The sequence below is a fragment of the Mesoplodon mirus genome, assembly GCF_964341445.2.
Source record: "Mesoplodon mirus genome assembly, chromosome: X".
NCBI lineage: Eukaryota > Metazoa > Chordata > Mammalia > Artiodactyla > Ziphiidae > Mesoplodon > Mesoplodon mirus.
In genome coordinates, this window is record NC_138981.1 from 29671364 (window position 1) to 29692325 (window position 20962).

Sequence of the window (20962 nt, forward strand, 5' to 3'; positions counted from 1 at the left end):
ATTTATATCTTTACCATATATGGGCACCCGCAGACACCACCCACCCACCCATTAGGGCCCCAGACCACCCATCTCACCCCACCCCACACACACTGTTTAAAAGGGGAAGATGGATTTTGCACTTTCCAGGGCCCCATGGAATGCCTTCTCCCTCCCTCTGTGGAGATCCTGAGCTGCATGTGGGTGGGGCATGGGTGGGTGGAGAGCCTCCTGGATACCTGTTTTACAAAGTGAGCGATTTGCACACAGGAACCAAGGAGAGACCTTTATTTCTTTAGGAACCAAATAACTTTATTGGAAGAAACGGAAAAACTGGAAGAAAAAAACTTAAGTGATAAAGTAAAGTCCAGGAAAAGAGAGTCCTGCACTTGTTGCAAAAAAAAAAAAAAAAAAAAACCAAAAACTTAAGCGAACTTCTCTGCAAGGGCACTATTGCCGTCTGCGTGGCATGCACGGTGACCAGGGCTCTGGTCACCCCGTGGCTCTGGGGAAGTCCAGTCCAGGCTCAGTTCTTGTCGCTGTCGCCCAGGGTGAGCTTGTCAAAGAGGAACCCTGCCAGGTCGACGTCCGGGGCCTCCATCATGCTCAGGGTGGTGACATGACCCTCCAGCTCTGTGATGAACGCCACCTGCTGGCTGAGGTGGTGAGTTGCCAGGAAGTGGCACAGGTGGTGGTCGCTCTGTTCGGTGGCCAGCTGGTGCAGGTGGAGCAGGCTCTGGTTCATGTGGTTCTCCAGGAACAAGGCGCACTTCATGGCCTTGAGGCCGCTCTTCCCGTTGTCACTGACTGGCTTCCAGATGTCTTGGAATCTGACGTGGCCCCCGCGCTTGTTCTGCAGGCGCATCAGGCCCTGGGCCCGCTTCTTGTGCTGGCGGGAGTGGCTTAGGAAGAACCAGGTGAAGTGATTCATGGCCATGACGTCGTCGCGGTGGACGTAAACGGCCACGGCCAGGCAGAACAAGGAGGCGTGGAGCTCCAGGGTGAAATGGCTGTTGATGGCGGCCTCGTAGTCGGGGTGGTAGTTCTGGCGCCCCTGCAAGGGCGGCGCTTGCTTTATGGCGGACGGCGCGGGTAGCATGGCGGGCGTGGAGGCCAAGGTGAAGGCGAAGCTGCGGGGCCCGCGGTAGCTGCCTCGGAGCTCTCCCGTGTGGTCAAAGAGGGCGGCCGCTCGGGGATGGACTGGAAGTGCGTTATTGGACGGGGAAGGGGAGGGGGACAGAGGGTGGGGGGCGGGTCCATTACCGGAAGGGGGTGACAGTGGCCGGAAGGGGGCGGGGTACCGTGCTCTAGGTTCCCTAGGAACCTGGGTGAGGCCGGAAACCCAGGGCACCTATGCACTGTCTTGAGACCATTAAAAAATAACCCTATTGAGATATAATTCATATACTATAAAATTCACCTTTGGAAAGTGAACATTTACCTGTTTTTTTGTAAATTCATGGAGTTGTGCAACCATTACCACATCTCAGAGTATTTTCATCACTCCAAAATAAAATTCCCTACCCATTAGCACTCACTCCCCATCCCGCCTCCCCCAAGGTTTGCCCACCCCTAATCAACTTTCTATCTCTGTAGATTTGCCTGTTCTGGACTTTTCAAATAAATGCAATCATATAGTATGTGGCCTTTTGTATGTGCCTTCTTTTACTTAGCATAATGTTTTAAATCTTTTATCCTTTTTATTGCTAAATTGTATTCCATTATGTGGATATATCACATTTTATTTATCCTTTCATCAGTTGATGGACATTTGAGTTGTTTCCATTCTGTGGCTATTATGAATAATGTTGCTATGAACCTTCTTGTACAGGTTTTTGTGTATACATGTTTTTGATTATCTTGGGAATATACATAGGCATGGAATTGCTGGGTTATATGGTAGCTCTATGTTTAATATTTTGAGGAACTCCCAGAATGTTTTCCAAAGCACCATTTTTACATCCCTACCAGCAATATGTGAAGGTTCTAACACTGTTATTGTCTGTTTGTTTAAAATTTTTAATCATCTTAGTGGATAGTAAGTGGTATCACATTGTGGTTTTGATTTGCATTCCCCTAATGACTAATGATGTTTAGCACCTTTATATGTACTTATTGGCCATTTGCATGTCTTCTTTAGAGAAGTGTCTACTCGAATCTCTTGCCCATTGAAAAATAGAATCGTTTGTTTTTTTTATTGTCGTCTTGTAAGAGTTCTGCATCTGTTCTGGATATAAGTCCCTTATCAGATACATGATTCACAAATATTTTCTTCCATTCTGTGGGTTGTCTTTTCACTTTGTTAATGGTGATTCCTTTGAAGCACAAAAGTTCTTAATTATGATGAAGTACAATTTATCTATTTTTCTTTTGTCAGTTGTACTTTTGGTGTCATATCAAGAAACCATTGCCTAATTTAAGGTCACAAAGATTTACACCTAGGTTTTCTTTTAAGAATTTTATAGTTTTAGCTCTTAGATTTAGGTACATTTAGGTCTCTGATCCATTTTGAATTAATTTTTGTATATGATGTGAGGTAGGGAATCTAACTTCATTCTATTGTATGAGGGTCTTCAGTTATCCCAGTACCATTTGCTGAGAAGACTGTTCTTTCCCCATTGGATGGTCTTGGCATAATTGTTGAAAATCAATTGGCCATAAATATATGGGCCTATTTCTGGACTCCCAGTTCTATTCTGTAAATCTATATATCTAAACTTATGATAGTACAACACTGCCTTGACTACTGTAGCTTTGTAATAAGTTTTGAAATAGGAAAGTATGAGTCATCCAACTTTATTCTTCTTTTTCAAGACTGTTTTGGCTGTTCTGGGTCCCTTGTATTTCCATATGAATTTTAGGATAAGCTTGACAGTTCTTTTCCCAAAAAAGCTTGCTGGGATATTGATAGGGATTGTGTTGAATCTGTAGATAATTTGGGGGAGTATTGATATCTTAACAATATTAAGTCTTCTGATCCATAAACGTGGGATATCTTTCCATTTATTTAGGTCTGGGACCTTTTAAAATATAGATTCTGATTTAGACTGAAGCCAAAATTTGAATTTCTTTTTTTTTAAATTAATTAATTAATTGATTACTATTTTGTCTTTGGCTGCATTGGGTCTTCATTGCTGTGCACAGGCTTTCTCTAGTTGTGGCGAGGGCTACTCTTCATTGCAGTGCGTGGGCTTCTCATTGCAGTGGCTTCTCTTGTTAGGGAGCACAGGCATGTGGGCTTCAGTAGTTGTGGCACACGGACTCTAGAGCACAGGCTCAGTAGTTGTGGTGCATGGGCTTAGTTGCTCCACGGCATGTGGGATCTTCCTGGACCAGGGCCCAAACCAGTGTCTCCTGCATTGGCAGGTGGATTCTTAACCACTGTGCCACCAGGGAAGTCCCAAAATTGAATTTCTAAACCAGCTTTTTTAGGTAATGCCAGACCACACTCTTAATAACAGTACTCTAAAAGGGAGGAAGCTGCCATGCTTTGTTGTCTTAGTCTATTCAGGCTGCTGTAACAAAGTACCTGGAGGCTGGAAGTTCAAGGTCAGGATGCCAGTGTGGTCGGGTTCTTCGAGGGAGCTCTCCAGGGTCTCTTTTATAAGGGTACTAATTCCATTTATGAGGGCCCCAGTCTCACGATGTACTCACCTCCCAAAGGCCCCACCGCCTAATACCATCACACTGGGGGGTTAGGATTTCAACATACAGATTTTGGGTGGGGAACACAAACATTCAGTCTATAGCACTTATTGAGGTTTGGATTTGAAGACACATATATTGGTCTCCACAAGCAGAAATGTCCATTCCCGCTCACAGACAGTGCTTCCAATAGTTATGTTAGATGTGGTTTCCTGTGGGAAAGGGGAGAGGCCTTTCTCCTATCAGGAAAAATTGTGAAAGATTTTAAAATTGGCAAAGAAAAGGTTTACTGGGTGTCCTTTTTAGAGTACCCTTCGTGGTTATCTCCACCTTTCATTGATTTTGAGCTATTTTATAACTAAGTTATAGAAAACTAATAATAATGCAAATTATTCTTGTCCACAGAAATGCAAATGAATTGTGTCTGGTGGAATGCAACCTATTTTGGACTAATTTTGCATCTGTTTGTGCATTAATCCCAACATTACTTATTGCCTGCCTGTATATGTATGGCTCTATGAGTTTTCCTTTGAATGATGTGTAACATCTTACTGGTTTCCTCATTAATTAATGAGTTAAATAAAATCTTCGACATGTTTTTATTTTATATTTACATGAGAGCCGTGATTTTATTTTATTTTTTAAAAATGTTAAAACATTTCTCATTCTCATCCCTACCCCCACTAAGAACACAGTCAAAGCTCACAGGAGTTGGCTTAGTACATTAAGCACTTTTATGGGCTGCTCATCAGATATATGATTCCAGAAAAGTTTGGGGATCTAAAGGCATAGAATTCCTGACGGGGATGTAGACTGGAAGGATAGCATCTCTGAGGAGAAGGAGGCAGGGGGGACTCTGGGGAAGCAGGGGACCAATGCAAACCAGGGGAGGAAGGAGGCATTTAGAGAGTAAGTCACAGGAGGGACCTCATTAGCAGGACACTGTACACTGTGGGGTGAGGCTGGCTCGGTGCGTGCTAGGGATGGCAGGGAAGTGGCCATGGCCAGTAAAGACCCATGGAGAACCAGAAGCAGCTAAGAACCAGGGCATTGGTGAGAGCTTCCAGGCATGGAAAGCAGTCAGCAGAGATTTGAGGAGTGGACGGTTGAGTGACTCGCATGGGATTCTGACAGGCTGAGATGCATGATCTGGGTAAAATTAACCCTGGAATGAGGTAGAAACATGAACCTTTGGAGCCAGGAGAAAGGCTTCCTTCATCAGCACTTTTGTGCTGAGTCATACTCCTGAAAGGGGTGTTGGGACCCCCAGATATTGAGGGTGTGAAGTATTCAGGACTGGGCCATGGGTTCCACCTTCCAGGGAAGGCTCTTCCAGCTGGTGATCAGAGACAGGGAAGTTCTAATGCATCCGGGTTGACTCCACTAAAGGGCATCTTTTTAGCACAAAGGCCATAAGAAAGTTGTGTGGTGGCTCCTATTTGGTTGGGTGCTAATGAGACATGTCTGACACCCACATCCTTCCAGTCTCCACTTCCTCACTGTTCTGCCTTGGGGGAAAGAAAGGAGAATCGCTATGTTGGGAAAAGGAAAGTCCTCTAAATTTAAACATGCCCATTGTATATACTGGTGTGTGTAAGTTGATGACTGATACTAATTCAGCTAAATATGACTTTTCTCTAAGGTTGTAACCTTTCAGTTTTCGTCATTGTGCTGGATGTTCTCCATTTGCCTCTCCAGGACTGTTCTCTGTCCTTCTCCATCTTACTCTGATTCCTGGGAGGGTGACTTGTGTGGACTGCATCCATGGGCCCCTCTGCCCTCTGGCTTCTGATTGGGTTCAGCCAATGGGAGGCACTGGCAGGAGATGGGAGGGCAAGAGGAGAGTGAGGTTGGGATATTTATTCTCTTGGCTTCCTCTCTTCAGGGCAAATAATTAAGAGGCAAATCTATTACTCTTTTATATCCCTTGCTCCCTGGATCAAGTAGGACCATTCTCAGAATGGGCCTTTTGCGAACACTGCTCACTTCAGAGGAGTCTGTTCCAAAAAACAAGTGTTCTTTGTCTCAAGTTTAATGCACAGCCTAAGAAACTCATGAGGACCCAGAAACCAGTATGCAGCTGGACGTTCCTTCAAGCCAGAGGATAAATGGAGCTGATAGAAAAAATAAAGTGTCTCATCTAGGACAGTCTCAGGCAATAAAATAATGGTCCAGGTGGAGCTGCCACCCAAGATTCTGGCTCCAGGTTTCTAGCTTGTGGATTTCTCTGGCCTCTGGCTCCCTTCTTAGGTGACTGGTCCTTTGGTTATCGCTCATGTAATTAGATGAGGAACAGGGAAGAGGAAGCAGGAGAGTCATTTTCTACTTGTTAGTAGCCATGTTAAAAAGTCTGGTTGGGGAAGATGTTGACTTTAATAAGGTTTGAGAATTATCTGTTTATTTCAAATAACCTTTGTCTTCCCTTGCTCACCTTCTGTTGCCACTGATCAGAGCTCTTGCAGAATGTTCTGCACAGCAATGCATAAGTGAGTCCAATCAATGTACACAAGGAGTGTAGATGCTGACTGTTTAATTAGATACCTCTTAATCACTTGCTCCTAGGCAGGAAGGCATACCTCTCTATTGCAGATAGCCAAAAGTAGATTTTAAAAGTTTTCTTTGCTTGCTGTCTTTTCTAAGTAGAGGATGAATAATTTTTATTATGTGATATTGCAATTCCTTCATAGAGAACACTAGGTATAATAGAATAGGGTAAGCTATGCTGCAGTAACAAATAAAACTGAAATTTCTCAATAGCTGAAGACAATATTTATTTCTTGGCCACATCGCAGTCTGAGACAGGTGAAGTGACTCTCCTTCATGACTCTCCAAGGATGGTTAACTTACAGATGCAGGCTAAATTCCATCCTGCAGTTCTACCATCTCAGAATTCTTTACTTCCAACTACACAGAAGGGAAACAGGATGCATGGAGACCTCCCATGAGCTCTTTCTTGCCTTGGACCAGAAGTCATATTCACTTCAGCCCAAACCAACTTCAAAAGAGGCTGGGAAAACGTGATATTTAGTGAGCAATCTAATCTATGCCATGCATGTTTTATCTATTTCTCCTAGTTATATTTTAAAATTATTTAGAACTCACGTTTTTGACCACTGTTATTTACTTTCTTACTTATTAGAGTGTGCTTATAGCAAGGATCCTATTGAAAAAAATGTACAAGTGTGTGTGTGTGTTTGTGTGTGTAAGCATGCTAAGTAATGCAACTTGTGTGGTCCCATCTCCACATAATTGCTTCTAGTATTCCACCATGGTCATATTTCTTTCCCATCCCAGTCCTAGCTTGACGTTCAGATTCAGATCCAACCCCATCTGTTACCTAAAACCTCTTCTCTATGAAGTGAACACAGCCTCCTCGAAGATCTATAGGGATTAGTGCCCACACAATTAGCTTGGAAATCAATCATGGATTGTCCAGTGATGGCTTGTTCGTACTTGCCTCGAACTATTAATCATCTCCTTTTCTGTTAGGTCCCTTTGGTGCAATGTTGTCCCCGACTCATAAGCTTCTGGAGGGCAAACACCCTGTCTTCGACTCCACAACACCCAACAAGACAGAATAGCACAGAATAGGAGCTCAGAAATGATGGGCTGATTTAATCTGATTTAATTGGATTGATAGAGTCAGCAAACACATTATCAAGTATCTGAGGACCATGTTCTAGGATCTGTGCTAAGAGCTGTGGGTAAAGAGATGATTAAAACACAGTGCTTGTCCTCAAGAGGCATTTAGAATTTTCAGGATACTCTGAATACACACCAGCAGGGTGTGGTAACTAGTCTTCAAAGACGGCCCCAACACTTCCTCCCCTCCCTGTTTGAGCATGCTGCTCCTCATTTAAAGAGTTGGCACTTATTTTTCCCACCCAGTGACTGCCTTGACCAATGTGATGGAAGTGGCATTCTGGGACTTCAAAGAGGATGGACAGACTTTTCTTCCTTTCATCTGGAAGTTTTGCTCCTGGGACACACCCTTCCCTCTGAATTTAGCCAGCATGCTGTGAGAAGATCGAACCACATGAAGGAGGGGAAAAGAGGCTGAGTTCCCAGACAACAGCCAACACCAAGTGCAAGCCATGTGAGTGAGCCATTTTATTTTATTTTTTATTTTTATTTTATATTGGAATATAGTAGAGTTACAATGTTGTATTAGTTTCAGGTCATGTGAGTGAGCCGTTTTAAATATTCTAGATGATCGCAGCCTAGCTGACATCACAAAGAACAGAATAACTATTGAGCTGAGCCAGTTCACCCTGAGAATTATGAACCATAAGAAAATGGTGGTTGTTTTAATCCACTGTGTTTTGCAGGGGGAGGGGGTTGATCTGCAGCAAAAGGTAACTGAAACACAGGGTCAGAAAGTTTTACCAGAACAGTGGGTCCACAGAGGAAGGAAAAGGATGAAGGAAGCTGAGGAATGCCCTCAGAGAGTTGACATTCGAGCTGATGAGTAGAAATTCCCCAGGTAGGACTTGAAGGGAAGGGCTTTCCAGTTAGTGACCCCACAGGAGGAAAAGCATGGAGGTGTGAAAGTATGTGACAGGTACAGACAACTCCTAGCAGTTTGTGATGGATGATGTGGGAATGCAAGGGGGAGAGCCACAAGTATTTTGAGAGAAATCTGGAAATCCAGGAGCCCGGCTCTGGGATTTATTCTCTACCTAATGGGATACTTGAGACTTTTCAAAACAGAGGACTGTCAAAATCAGATTTTTGTCTTAGACAGGTTTCTCTGGCATGAGTGAGAGGTAGATTGCGGGAGGGCGTGAGATTGCAGAGAAGGAGAACAAACAGCCAGGAAACTTCTGGGCAGAGGAGGGCAGTGGCAAGGGAAATGGACAGGAAGGATGGGGGGCAAATGTCATCGAGGTGGAAGAGCAGTAGAATTTGAAGATGGATGTGGGTAACGAGGGAAAGAGAGGGATCTAGGACTCCCAGATTTCAGGCTTTGATTCACCATTCTCAAGCCTGGCCATGCAGGAGGCCAAGCAGATAGGGGAAGAAGGTGATGACCTGTGTTTCAATTGAGCCCTGGGAGTTCTGGGACATCAGGAGAAGAGGCCTTGTCAGACAGTGACTACTGGCTTCAGAGCTCAGGGGAAAGGGCTCAATTAACATGATAGTTTTGATAAAAAGCGTCCAGGACCTGAAGCTCTTTAGTAGGTATTTCTTCTGTTCTAAAGTAGTGATAGTTTAGGGAAGAGTGTGTCTGAAAGACGGCGTGTGAGTAGGCAGAACCCCAGAGAGATGATGTAACCAGGAAGAGGAGTGTTAGGACTCATTTTTCCATTAGCAATGATGGGTTGTGGAGAGCTATAGACATGCTTATCCAGGCTCCTTTGTGGCTAATTTGACAGAATTTGTCTTGAGACCACAATTGTGGGTGTAGTTTGTGGCTGTGAAGGGTTTTTCTCTGTGTGAAACTCACTGACCCACCTGGGCTTCAGCTCAGTCTTGGCTTTATTATGCCTACTCTCCAAGCACCTGGCAAACTCCCAGCATAAGGCTGCATGATATGCCAGTCACCCTAATTACATGAGATAGCTAAAGGTTTGCAGCAAGGGGAAATTACTTTGATTTTCTAGAAAAGGTCTGAGAGCTCATCACGGTTCTCTGATTCCAAAGAATCCAACTTTAGACCACAGGGTACTTAACTAGGTGATTATTTTGAAGACAAATGGAATACTTTTAGGCAGGTATCTAAAGCACTGAGATAAGGAGTATGACGGGCTTTCTGGGTTATGTTGACAGAGCTGCTTATACCCATTACCATGTACATGGAGAGCTTGATTTGACCCCAGCAGGTAATTTGTGGCAGATATGCGTGCCTATTATATAAATGAAGTTTAACTACTTTTAATGGGCCCTGAGAAGAGCAGAGTAGGCATTTGATCTGAATCTTGACCAGCCTATTTACCCTCTTACTTTCTGTTTATGTACAATCACCCTACCCTGGGACAACTGTGTTGTTAGCTTGCTCATTTTTTTTTTTTGATTCTGGCCATGCCTATCACATACAGGAATATCTGTAAGTTCACTTCATTTGATTACTTAATATGATTTTATTTTCCTAAATGTCATGGCTTCCCTATGAATAAAAACAGAAGTGATTTCAGAGGTGGAGTCTCCAGGTCATGGAAAGCTCAGGCCCAATCCCGTGAGTCTTATCCTCTTTCCAGTCCAGTGCAAGGGTGTTTTATCAGTCAGAATAGGCTACTGAGTGCTTCAGTAACAGATAAGCCCCTCCCCCAAATCTCAGTGTCTTAACACAATGAGAGCTTAATTCTTCCTCCCGGCCGGTGAGGCTAGTGAGTGCCCAGGGCACAAAATTTAAGGAGGCTCCTACTCTCAGGGTCATGAAAGCACAGGGTCTTGCTTATACTAGCCATCCATCATGCATCAACAGAAGGCCCTGTTCGTTATTGCCTCACCAGAATGAGATTGACAGAGGCCTCATCTCAACACATACTTCCATGATCACTGGAGCAGTGGGACAAAAACATGGCAAATTGCACACTGGCCCTTAAAGCTTCCACCAGGAAGTGACATATGTCACTTTGCTTACATTTCATTGGCCAAAGAAAATCACCTGCTCTGACTTCAAAGAGGACAGAGACATGCCACCTCACCACATACCTGGAAAATAGAGAGCTGGAAGTATTAGGGGCACACTCTGAATGATTTCCGTAGTTATATTTCCTAAGTTCTCTAGCACAGAGGTCACTGGCACCCTGAGCCCACAGCCGCTGTGCCCACATCTCTCACAACTTGCAACCTGGAAGTAGAGTGAAATCTGGGGATGGGTAGCTGGTGGATCGTGACTGCTTGTGTGTGCATGGGGAGGCCCGTTAGGCTGCTGGGCTGTGCTCCTTAGCATCATCTGCTCAGCCGAGGAAGGCTTTTGTAACGTGCTAGGACAGCCCCATTCCTGAAGTGAGGCTCTTCTCTTCCCAGTGTGCTGCGTGCAGCGGCTCTGGTTACTAACGCCTGTCAAATCTCAGCTGTAGAAAGAGCACTGCTCCTCGTTCTCCAGCTCTTAATTTCTTTCAGGCTATCTCTTTTCCATTACTTATTATGCAACTCCAGGAAGCTTTGGGATATATTCTGCAAAGGAGCTGTTATCCTAAATAGAGTTGTTCTTTGTCACTTGGGGGAAGTAAAGAAAATCAGTCAGTGGGCGTTATTTATCATTAGCTGGGAACTCCAGAAATAACTGGACAAAAAGGACAAACTATAAAATAAGGAGGTAAGACCAAAGCAGTGGGCTCTTGCCTTTGAGTTTTTATTATGTTTTCCTCTTCTTTAAATGTAAATTAAAGGATAGTTGCAAAATTTAAAAAAAAAATCTTGTTTTGTAGTAAACTCTTTCCTAGGAAGTTTGGATTTTTTTTCACACTTAATCAATTTTCATCAAATACCTCTGATTCTCAGCTTTGGCACACTCATTTTATAGATGAGGACTTAAGAACCCTGGCTGGTTCAGAGACTTGGTTAAAGTCATGAGGTAAATGACTGTAGTTTGAGATCACAGTCTTCTGGGGTTTCCACCTCAGCCTTTAGCTTTTCCTGTGGTAATAAACCTATGGGTTTAATTTCAGCATGAATTTGAATTTGTTGTTTGGTGTTATAGGTAATATTCTGAAGCTGAGATTTCAGGCAGGTTCCATCTGGGTATTTATCAATTATGTGTCATTTATTGGGTTGAACATTTGCATCGATATTTGGGGGAGAAAAGGGAGTTAAAGATGGAAGGTATCTCAGTTCTACTGAATATGGTATATGATGTGAACTTTCCATAAAGCCCTTTGTTTTTGGAATATCAAGTCCATGCTGGTCCAGAGTGAGCAGCAGTTGAGTGTGGCTGCTCATCTGGAACCACATCCATGTTGAATGGGAAGGGTTTAGGCTGACATTTTACTTCATTTCCAACTTCCTGGCTCCCTGGATTTTGAAGGGAGTGATTCAGGGTATCATCAGTGAGATATCATTTTAGCTTTAGACTGGCTAAAACACAGTGCCAAGTTTTGGGGAGCGTGTGGTAAGGATACAGAGTGGTATTACCACTTTGAAAAACAGTATGGTAGTTTCTTATGAAGTTAAATGTGCACCTATTCTGTGACCCAGAAATTCTACTCATTACATAGGATGTGAAATAGAACACATGTACACTAAAAGGCCTGTAAAAGAATGTTCGTGGCAGCTTCATTCATAAGAGCCTCACACTGGAAATAACCCAAATGCCCATCAACAGGTGAATGGATAAATAAATTGTGGTATATTCATACAATTAATACACAACAATAAAAAAGGAATGAGCCACTGATATACTCAACAACATGTATGAATCTCAAAGATATTGTATTGAGCTAAAGAAGCCTAAGACACACACACACAAAATACTGTATATTTCCACTTATATGAAGTTGAAGAACTGGCCAAATTAAGCTATGGCAATAAAAGTCAGAAAGTGTTTGCCTCTGGCAGGGGGATTGACTAGAAAGGGATGCAGGGGAACTTTTTAAGATGATGGAAATACTCATAACTTAATTGGGATGGTAGTTACAACAGTGTTAAAGCTCATCAAGTTGTGTATGTAAAGCCTGTGCTTTTATAGTATGTAAATTATGATTTGATTAAAAAACAGAAAGTAAGTTCAAGGTATCAGACTTACAGGACCCCTGATCTAACATACACTTTCCCCAGGTGTTCTTACTTATTTCCCTCAGGGAATATTGAAGAAATGTGTCCTCTACTGTGGTCAGTTGATTCAGAGGATATCAATCCTAACTGTCCCAACTTTACTCTTTTCAAGGGAGAATATAAGAGCTACAATGGGGTCTGAATCACCACATGGGGTTGGCCAGCTTTTGCTTAGCTTATCTGCTGTTAACAGCTCATGGTCACAATAGTGGCAGGGCACAATTACGGAAAATCTCCCTCTTCATCTACTTAGAATCAATAGAAATACATGATGCCCTGAAAGATTAAAGCCAAACCCCTGGTCATCCAGATGCTGAAAATGGAATGACCATCTGCTATTCATCTTCAATGTGTCAGCATGGTTCTGGCAGGTGAAAGAAGCTGCATCAGATGTGGGCAAAGCCACGGTGAATGCAGAGGTAGATGTGCAGAAAGAGGACAGAGGGGAAGGAAGGGTAACAAATAAATATATTCCCTTTTGATGCCACAAAGGATCACATTACAAGCTTGAAATGGCATTGGGTTTGTATCTAGTCCACACTTACTGAAATGTGACACTTGCATGAGGAAAGTAGGAAAATTCCCACCATTGTCTGATATTCTGCCTTGGAATGCTGTTAAGGATTATGCTTTTCTTTTTTCCTTTTTTTTTTGGTCCCTTGTGCTTTCTAATTTTTTGAAAGAAAATGAACAACCACTGTTATGACATGTTATTCATTTATATCATGTTAAGTATTTATATTTTTATATACTTATAACTATGAATGGAATACCTTTTTGAAAGGTGGATGTCATAGGTGCTAAAAAGAAGTCTATGTAGTTATTTAAAACTAAGCAGTTTTGAAAAGTGAGCCTGTCGTGAGTACCCAGACCTTCTTCCCCTTGGGTAGTGAAGCAAGTCTTTTAAAATAAGTGCTTTATATTTCCTCTAAGATCAGCAACAAGACAAGGTTGTTCACTCTCACCACTACTATTCAACATAGTTTTGGAAGTTTTAGCCACAGCAGTCAGAGAAGAAAAAGAAAGAAAAGGAATCCAAATCAGAAAAGAAGAAGTAAAGCTGTCACGGTTTGCAGATGACATGATACTATACATAGAGAATCCTAAAGATGCTACCAGAAAACTACTAGAGCCAATCAAAGAATTTGGTAAAGTAGCAGGATACAAAATTAATGCACAGAAATCTCTTGCATTCCTATACACTAACAACAAAAGATCAGAAAGAGAGATTAAGGAAACAATCCCATTCACCCTTGCAACAAAAATACCTAGGAATAAACCTACCTAAGGAGGTAAAAGACCTGTACTCAGAAAACTATAAGACACTGATGAAAGAAATCAAAGATGACACAAACAGATGGAGAGATATACCATGTTCTTGGATTGGAAGAATCAATATTGTGAAAATGACTCTACTACCCAAAGCAATATACAGATTCAATGCAATCCCTATCAAATTACCAATGGCATTTTTACAGAACTAAAACAAAAAATTTCACAATTTGTATGGAAACACAAAAGACCCCGAATAGCCAAAGCAATCTTGAGAAAGAAAAACGGAGCTGGAGGAATCAGGCTCCCGGACTTCAGACAAAGCTACAGTAATCAAGACACTATGGTACTGGTACAAAACCAGAAATATAGATCAATGGAACAGGATAGAAAGCCCAAAGATAAACCCATGCATATATGGTCACCTTATTTTTTTTTTTTTTTTTTTTTTTGCTGTACGCGGGCCTCTCACTGCTGTGGCCTCTCCCGTTGCGGAGCACAGGCTCCGGACACACAGGCTCCGCGGCCATGGCTCGCGGGCCCAGCCGCTCCGCGGCATGTGGGATCTTCCGGGATCGGGGCACGAACCCGTGTCCCCTGCATCGGCAGGCGGACTCTCAACCACTGCGCCACCAGGGAAGCCCCTGGTCACCTTATTTTTGATAAAGGGGGCAAGAATATACAATGGAGAAAAGATAGCTTCTTCAATAAGTGGTGCTGGGAAAACTGGAGAGCTACATGTAAAAGAATGAAATTAGAACACTCCCTAACACCATACACAAAAAAAAACTCAAAATGGATTAAAGACCTAAATGTTAGGCCAGGCACTATAAAACTCTTAGAGGAAAACATAGGCAGAACTCTCTATGGCATAAATCACAGCAAGATCCTTTTTGACCCACCTCCTAGAGAAATGGAAATAAAAACAAAAATAAACACATGGGACCTAATGAAACTTCAAAGCTTTTGCACAGCAAAGGAAACCATAAACAAGATGAAAAGACAACCCTCAGAATGGGAGAAAATATTTGCAAATGAAGCAACTGACAAAGGATTAATCTCCAAAATTTACATGCAGCTCATGCAGCTCAATATCAAAAAAACAACCCAATCCAAAATTGGGCAGAAGACCTAAATAGACATTTCTCCACAGAAGATATACAGACTGCCAACAAACACATGAAAGGATTCTCAACATCACTAATCATTAGAGAAATGCAAATCAAAACTACGACGAGGTATCACCTCACACCAGTCAGAATGGCCATCATCAAAAAATCTACAAACAATATATTCTGGAGAGGGTGTGGAGAAAAGGGAACCCTCTTGCACTGTTGGTGGGAAGGTAAATTGGTACAGCCACTATGGAGAACAGTATGGAGGTTCCTTAAAAAGCTAAAAATAGAACTACCATACGACCCAGCAATCCCACTACAGGGCATATACCCTGAGAAAACCATAATTCAAAAAGAGTCATGTACCAAAATGTTCACTGCAGCTCTATTTACAATAACCAGGACATGGAAGCAACCTCAGTGTCCATCGACAGATGAATGGATAAAGAAGATGTGGCACATATATTCAATGGAATATTACTCAGCCATAAAAAGAAACGAAATTGAGTTATTTGTAGTGAGGTGGATGGACCTAGAGTCTGTCCTACAGAGTGAAGTAAGTCAGAAAGAGAAAAACAAATACCGTATGCTAACACATATATATGGAATACAAAAAAAATGTTTCTGAAGAACCTAGGGGCAGGACAGGAATAAAGATGCAGACTTAGAGAATGGACTTGAGGTCACGGGGAGGGGGAAGGGTAAGCTGGGACGAAGTGAGAGAATGGCATGGACATATATACACTACCAAATGTAAAATAGGTAGCTAGTTGGAAGCAGCCTCATAGCACAGGGAGATCAGCTCGGTGCTTTGTGACCACCTAGAAGGGTGGGATGGGGAGGGTCGGAGGGATACACAAGAGGGAGGAGATGTGGGGATATATGTATATGTATAGCTGATTCACTTTGTTATAAAGCAGAAACTAACACACCATTGTTAAGCAGTTATACTCCAATAACAATGTTAAAAACAAACAAACAGGGCTTCCCTGGTGGCGCAGTGGTTGAGAGTCCACCTGCCGGTGCAGGGGACATGGGTTCGAGCCCTGGTCTGGGAAGATCCCACATGCCGCGGAGCAACTAGGCCCGTGAGCCACAACTACTAAGCCTGCATGTCCGGAGCTTGTGCTCCGCAACAAGAGAGGCCGCGACAGTGAGAGGCCCGCGCACCGCGATGAAGAGTGGCCCCCGCTCACCGCAACTAGAGAAAGCCCTCGCACAGAAACGAAGACCCAACACAGCCAATCAATCAATCAATAAATAGAAATGCTGTAGAATTATTAAAAACAAACAAACAAACAAAAACTCAGTGTTTTCTTTGAAAGGTGCACTTCAAGTTTGGTTTTGTCTGGCTTTTGTTACATCATTGACCGCCAACAGATTACACCTCCCAGTGTTCATGCCCTATGTAGTCCCTTCCCACTTGTCTCTGGGCTTGGCCACATGACTAGCCTTGGCTAATGGGAAATTAGCAAGCGTGATGCAAGCAGAGGCTTGGCCATGTGACTAGCCCTGGCTAATAGGAAATTAGCAAGTGTGGTGCAAGCGGAAGCTTCGTAATTGCTTGCGCTTTAGGGCTTGTTCTTTTCGAATGCACCCTCTTAGAACCCAGCCACCAAGCTGTGAGAAAGTCCAAGCAGCCATGTGGAGAGTCCTACATGGTGGACCAAAAAGGCCCCTGGCCAACAGCTGGCCCCAATTTGCCAGCTGTATGAACGAGGCTAACTGGTAAACGGATCCTCCAATCCTCGGTGGAGCCTCCCCAGCTGATTCCACGTGGAACAAAGATAGCCATCCCCATCAAGCCCTGCCCATACTGCAGAATTGTGAACATGTGAGTGAGTGTTGTTGCTTTACATCGTTAAGTTTTGGGCTGGTTTGTTACCTATGAATGAAATAGTACCTAAGCTATTTTTGTATGTGTTTTATCTAGGTGTCTGTCACCACCTAAATGTAAGTTGGCATATAGATTTTAACTCTGTTAAGTAGTTCGGGAACTCTGTGTTGAGAAAGATTCTGAGAGTGCATCCTGGTATAGCAGAACAGTATGCATGTCCCTCGTTTAATCTCTTCTCCACACCGCAGTCAGAGTGATCTTTTAAAAATCAATGTGATCGTGTCACTACATTGCTTTTAAATCCTCCTGGGGCTTTCCGCTGGACTTAGAGTGAAAAGCGAACTCCTTATTCGAGTTTGCAAAACCCTCTCAATACTGGCCTTTGCTTGATTCCCTTTCAGTCTCTTCTCACATCCCTCTCCCACTCAGCCCCTCACATCGTCCAGCCTCATGGGCCGTCTTTCAGTTCCCTGAACATGCCAAGCCAGTTCCCACCTTTGCATCTTTTTACGCATGTTGGACGTTCTCTCTGCCTGGAGTGATCATCACGGGACTGGCTTCTTATCATTCAGATCTCAGCTTAAATATCACCCCCTCAGAGAGACTTCCCTGACTATGGGGATGCGTCACCTGTTGCTGTAATAATATTTCATAACAAACCACCTCAAAGTTCAGTGGCTTAAACCAACAAGCATTAATCTCATATCCACAGGCCCGTGAGATGATTGGGGCAGTCCTGCTCTGCATCTCAGTCTAGGGTCCAAATTAATTCACCTACCACACTCTCAATTCTAAAGCAGCCACACCATCAGCACTCACCTTCATCTCACCCAGTTTTAATTCTCTGCAGATAATTGATTACTCTCTGGTATTTTTGTGTTTATTTATTACGTTTATTGTCCGTCTCCCCTTGTTAGATTAGGTGTTCTATGAGAGCACAGTTGTCATTTGTCATCTTCAATGCCATGTGCCCACACATGGAACAGTTTCTGGCTGAGTTGAGGTGCCTGATAAGAACAAATGTTAGCTGCAGATACTGGTAAGAGGAAAAGGAATTGGAGAGCCAATTATCTTTTTTTTTTCCCCCAAACCCAGTCTACACAAATATCTTGATCTTTTAAACCAGTGGTTCCTCTTGCAATTTTTCCATCCCTTCCAGTGTTGTCTTCCAATAGTGTAAGAGAAATCTTGCTGATTTGCCTTTAAGGCTTTGTTTTTTATTATCCATCCATGCTTCGTGCAGGATGTTAGCTTTAGGGACTGTACTTAAATGCAAGGGGGTTTGAGGGGCAGTGCCTTAGAACCCAAATCCTCAAATCAATCTCGTCTTCCAACTTCTAGGGGAAAATCTTCACCAGAGCTTTGACCTTGTCTGAATTGGGCTCCCCTAGAAGCTGACCTTGGCACAAGGATTGGAGTGCATATAGTTTATTTGGGTGCGTGGATGGGTAGGGGAGTGGAGAAGTGATACAGGGAAGTAAAGACAGCCCACGATGAGTCCATTATTAGTCCAGCTACCAGCAGGAGCAACTGGCCCACCAGAATTAACAATTCACCTCAGAAGGATCCTGGCCAAGAGGAGAGGGAGCTGGGCGTTCATGCCCCTCTACCTGTCAATCATTCAAGGCTGCCCAGGGGAGTGAGGGCAGAGGGGCAGGAGAGGTGGGAAATGTTGACTCCTAGGCACTTCCACCCAGTTTGTAGGGCAATGTGGGTTTTGGCACCCTGAGGCAGGCTTCTGACAAAGGTGTGGGTGTTACCCATGGGAAGTCAGGCTGGGTGCAGGAAAAGTCTAAGATCAGGGGGGAAAGGAAGAAGATCCTGCACAGAAGATCCTGATTAGCCTTTTTTTAAAAAATGAGTTTTATTATAGTATAATTGACATATAGTAAACTGTACCTATTTATTTAATGTAAACTCATGATTGATATGGTGGCAGAAATGTTTTATTTACTCATGTTTACATTAATACTCTTATGGATGCATCTTAATGTTTTCTGGGAACCCAAGTATCTATAACTTGAAACTTTATCTGCCATTTTATAGAAACAAAAGAAACACTCCCAAAATATCGTCTTTGAATTTATTGTCCATTTGTTTCAAAACGAGTTTAAAAAATTCATTTCCTTAAATATCCCAGCCTCCATTGGTAAGATAGAATCTAATGAAGTTCCCATCACTCAGCTATAACAATCATCGGCTCATGGCTATTCTTTTTCTTTTTTTAATTTTTATTTAATTTAATTAATTTAGTTATTTTTAGATTTTTTAAAGTCTTTATTGCATTTGTTACAATATTGCTTCTGTTTTATGTTTTGGTTTTTTGGCCCTGAGGCATGTGGGATCTTAGCTCCTGACCAGGGATCGAACCTTCACCCCCCACATTAGAAGGTGAAGTCTTAATCACTGGACCGCCAGGGAAGTCCCTAATTTTTATTTAACATTGGAGTATAGTTGATGAACAATGTTGTGTTAGTTTCAGGTATACAGGAAAGTGATTCAGTTACACATATACATGTATGTATTCTTTTTCAAATTCTTTTCCCATTTAGGTTATTACAGAATATTGAGCAGAGATCCCTGTGTTATACAATAGGTCCTTGTTGGTTATCTATTTTAAATATAGCAGTGTGTACATGTCAATCCCAGACTCCCAATGTATCCATCCCCCCCACCACCCTTCTCCCCTGGTAACCATAAGTTCATTTTCTATGTCTGTGAGTCTGTTTCTGTTTTGTAAATAAGTTCATTTGTATCATGTATTTTTTTAGATTCTGCATATGTGATATATGATATTTGTCTTTCTCTGTCTGACTTACTTCACTTACTATGATAATCTCCAGGTCCATCCACATTGCTGCAAATGGCATTATTTCATTTTTTTAATGGTGAGTAATAGTCCATTGTGTATATATATATGTATATATATATATATATATATATATATATAACACATCTTCTTTATCCATTCATCTGTTGATGGACACTTAGGTTGTTTCCATCTCCTGGCTATTATAAATAGAGCTGCAATGAACATTGTGGTACATGACTCTTTTTGAATTATGGTTTTCTCAGGGTATATGCCCAGTAGTGGGATTGCTGGGTCATATGGTAATTCTATTTTTAGTTTTTTAAGGAACCTCCATACTGTTCTCCATGGTGGCTGTACCAATTCACATTCCCACCAACAGTGTAGGAGGGTCCACATCCTCTCCAGCATTTATTGTGTGTAGACTTTTTGATGATGGCCATTCTGACTCGTGTGAGGTGATATCACACCAGTGTTTTATTGTAGTATAATTGACATATAATAAACGGTACCTATTTAAAGTGTACTACTTAATGAATTTTGACATATGTGTATACCCTTGAAACTATCACCACAGTCAAGATTGAGCATAGCCATCACCTCCAAAAGTTTTCTCCTGCCCTTTTGTAATCCCTCCCTCTGGCTCCTCCCCATCCCTAAACAACCACTGGTCGGCTTTCTGTTTTAATAATTTTCATTTTCTAGAATTGTATGTAAATGGAGTCATACAGTATATGCTTTTGTTTTGTCTGTTTCTTTCATTCAACATGATTATTTTGACATTCATCCATATTGTTGCATGTACCAAAAGTTCATTCCTTTTTTTTTTTTTTTTTTCAGTGTAAAGACTCTATCTCATCTTTCCAACTGTTTCTCTTAGAAGAGGCTGTACTTAAGGTCTCCATAGTAAATAGATGTTTTCTTCAAAATAGCCCCCTGGGAAGATGAAACATTTATTCCAACATAGTTGCTGTGACTGCAAAAATTTTTGCAAAATTTCTTCAGGAGCTGCCTGATGAGCCCCACAAGGATAGCAAGCTAACGAGATTATAATCATTATAATTACACTTCATCATAGATCAAAAGCAGTTTAACTCAGCAAAATGACCTGGTCGGCTTCATTATCCTTTATTTTCAGTGACTTCTGGCTTTGCTCAAAGATTAAATCTCTGCAAAGCATAGCTGGACCAGGGAATCAGGTGCATCCCCAAGGCTCTGCCACTACCTGGGAAACTGTGCCTTAATTTCCTTGTTGGTAAAATTGCATAACACTAGTCCTACCTTGAAGAGTTCTCTCAAGGATTAAATTAGTTAATAATACAACTGCCAAGCATTAAGAACAGTGCCTGACACTTAATAAAGGCTTGGAGGTATAAGCTCTTCCTCTAAGAAAAGTGTCTGAGCCTTTCCAATAATTGTGTGGCTTTCCCAGGGGATTTCTGAAATGGGGCTGCACTTCCTATTTTCTGAAATAATTATTAAGGAATCAGATGCACAGTTTTAAGGCACATTTTAATGATGTGCCCACGTCAACTGCTGTTGTAACAAATTGCCACAGATTTAGTGGCTTACAACCACACAGATTTG

General features: G+C 42.3%; 1 protein-coding gene across 1 annotated transcript; it reads right to left on the minus strand.

Moving 5' to 3' along the window:
• Nucleotides 1–505: 505 nt before the first annotated feature.
• On the minus strand, nt 506–17081 carry LOC309796146 (ferritin heavy chain-like; the record flags this gene model as incomplete). Its single annotated transcript, XM_082609204.1, has 2 exons — nt 506–1303; nt 17004–17081. 2 exons carry the CDS (start codon nt 17079–17081, stop codon nt 506–508), a joined length of 876 nt encoding a protein of 291 aa, XP_082465330.1.
• Nucleotides 17082–20962: the final 3881 nt, after the last annotated feature.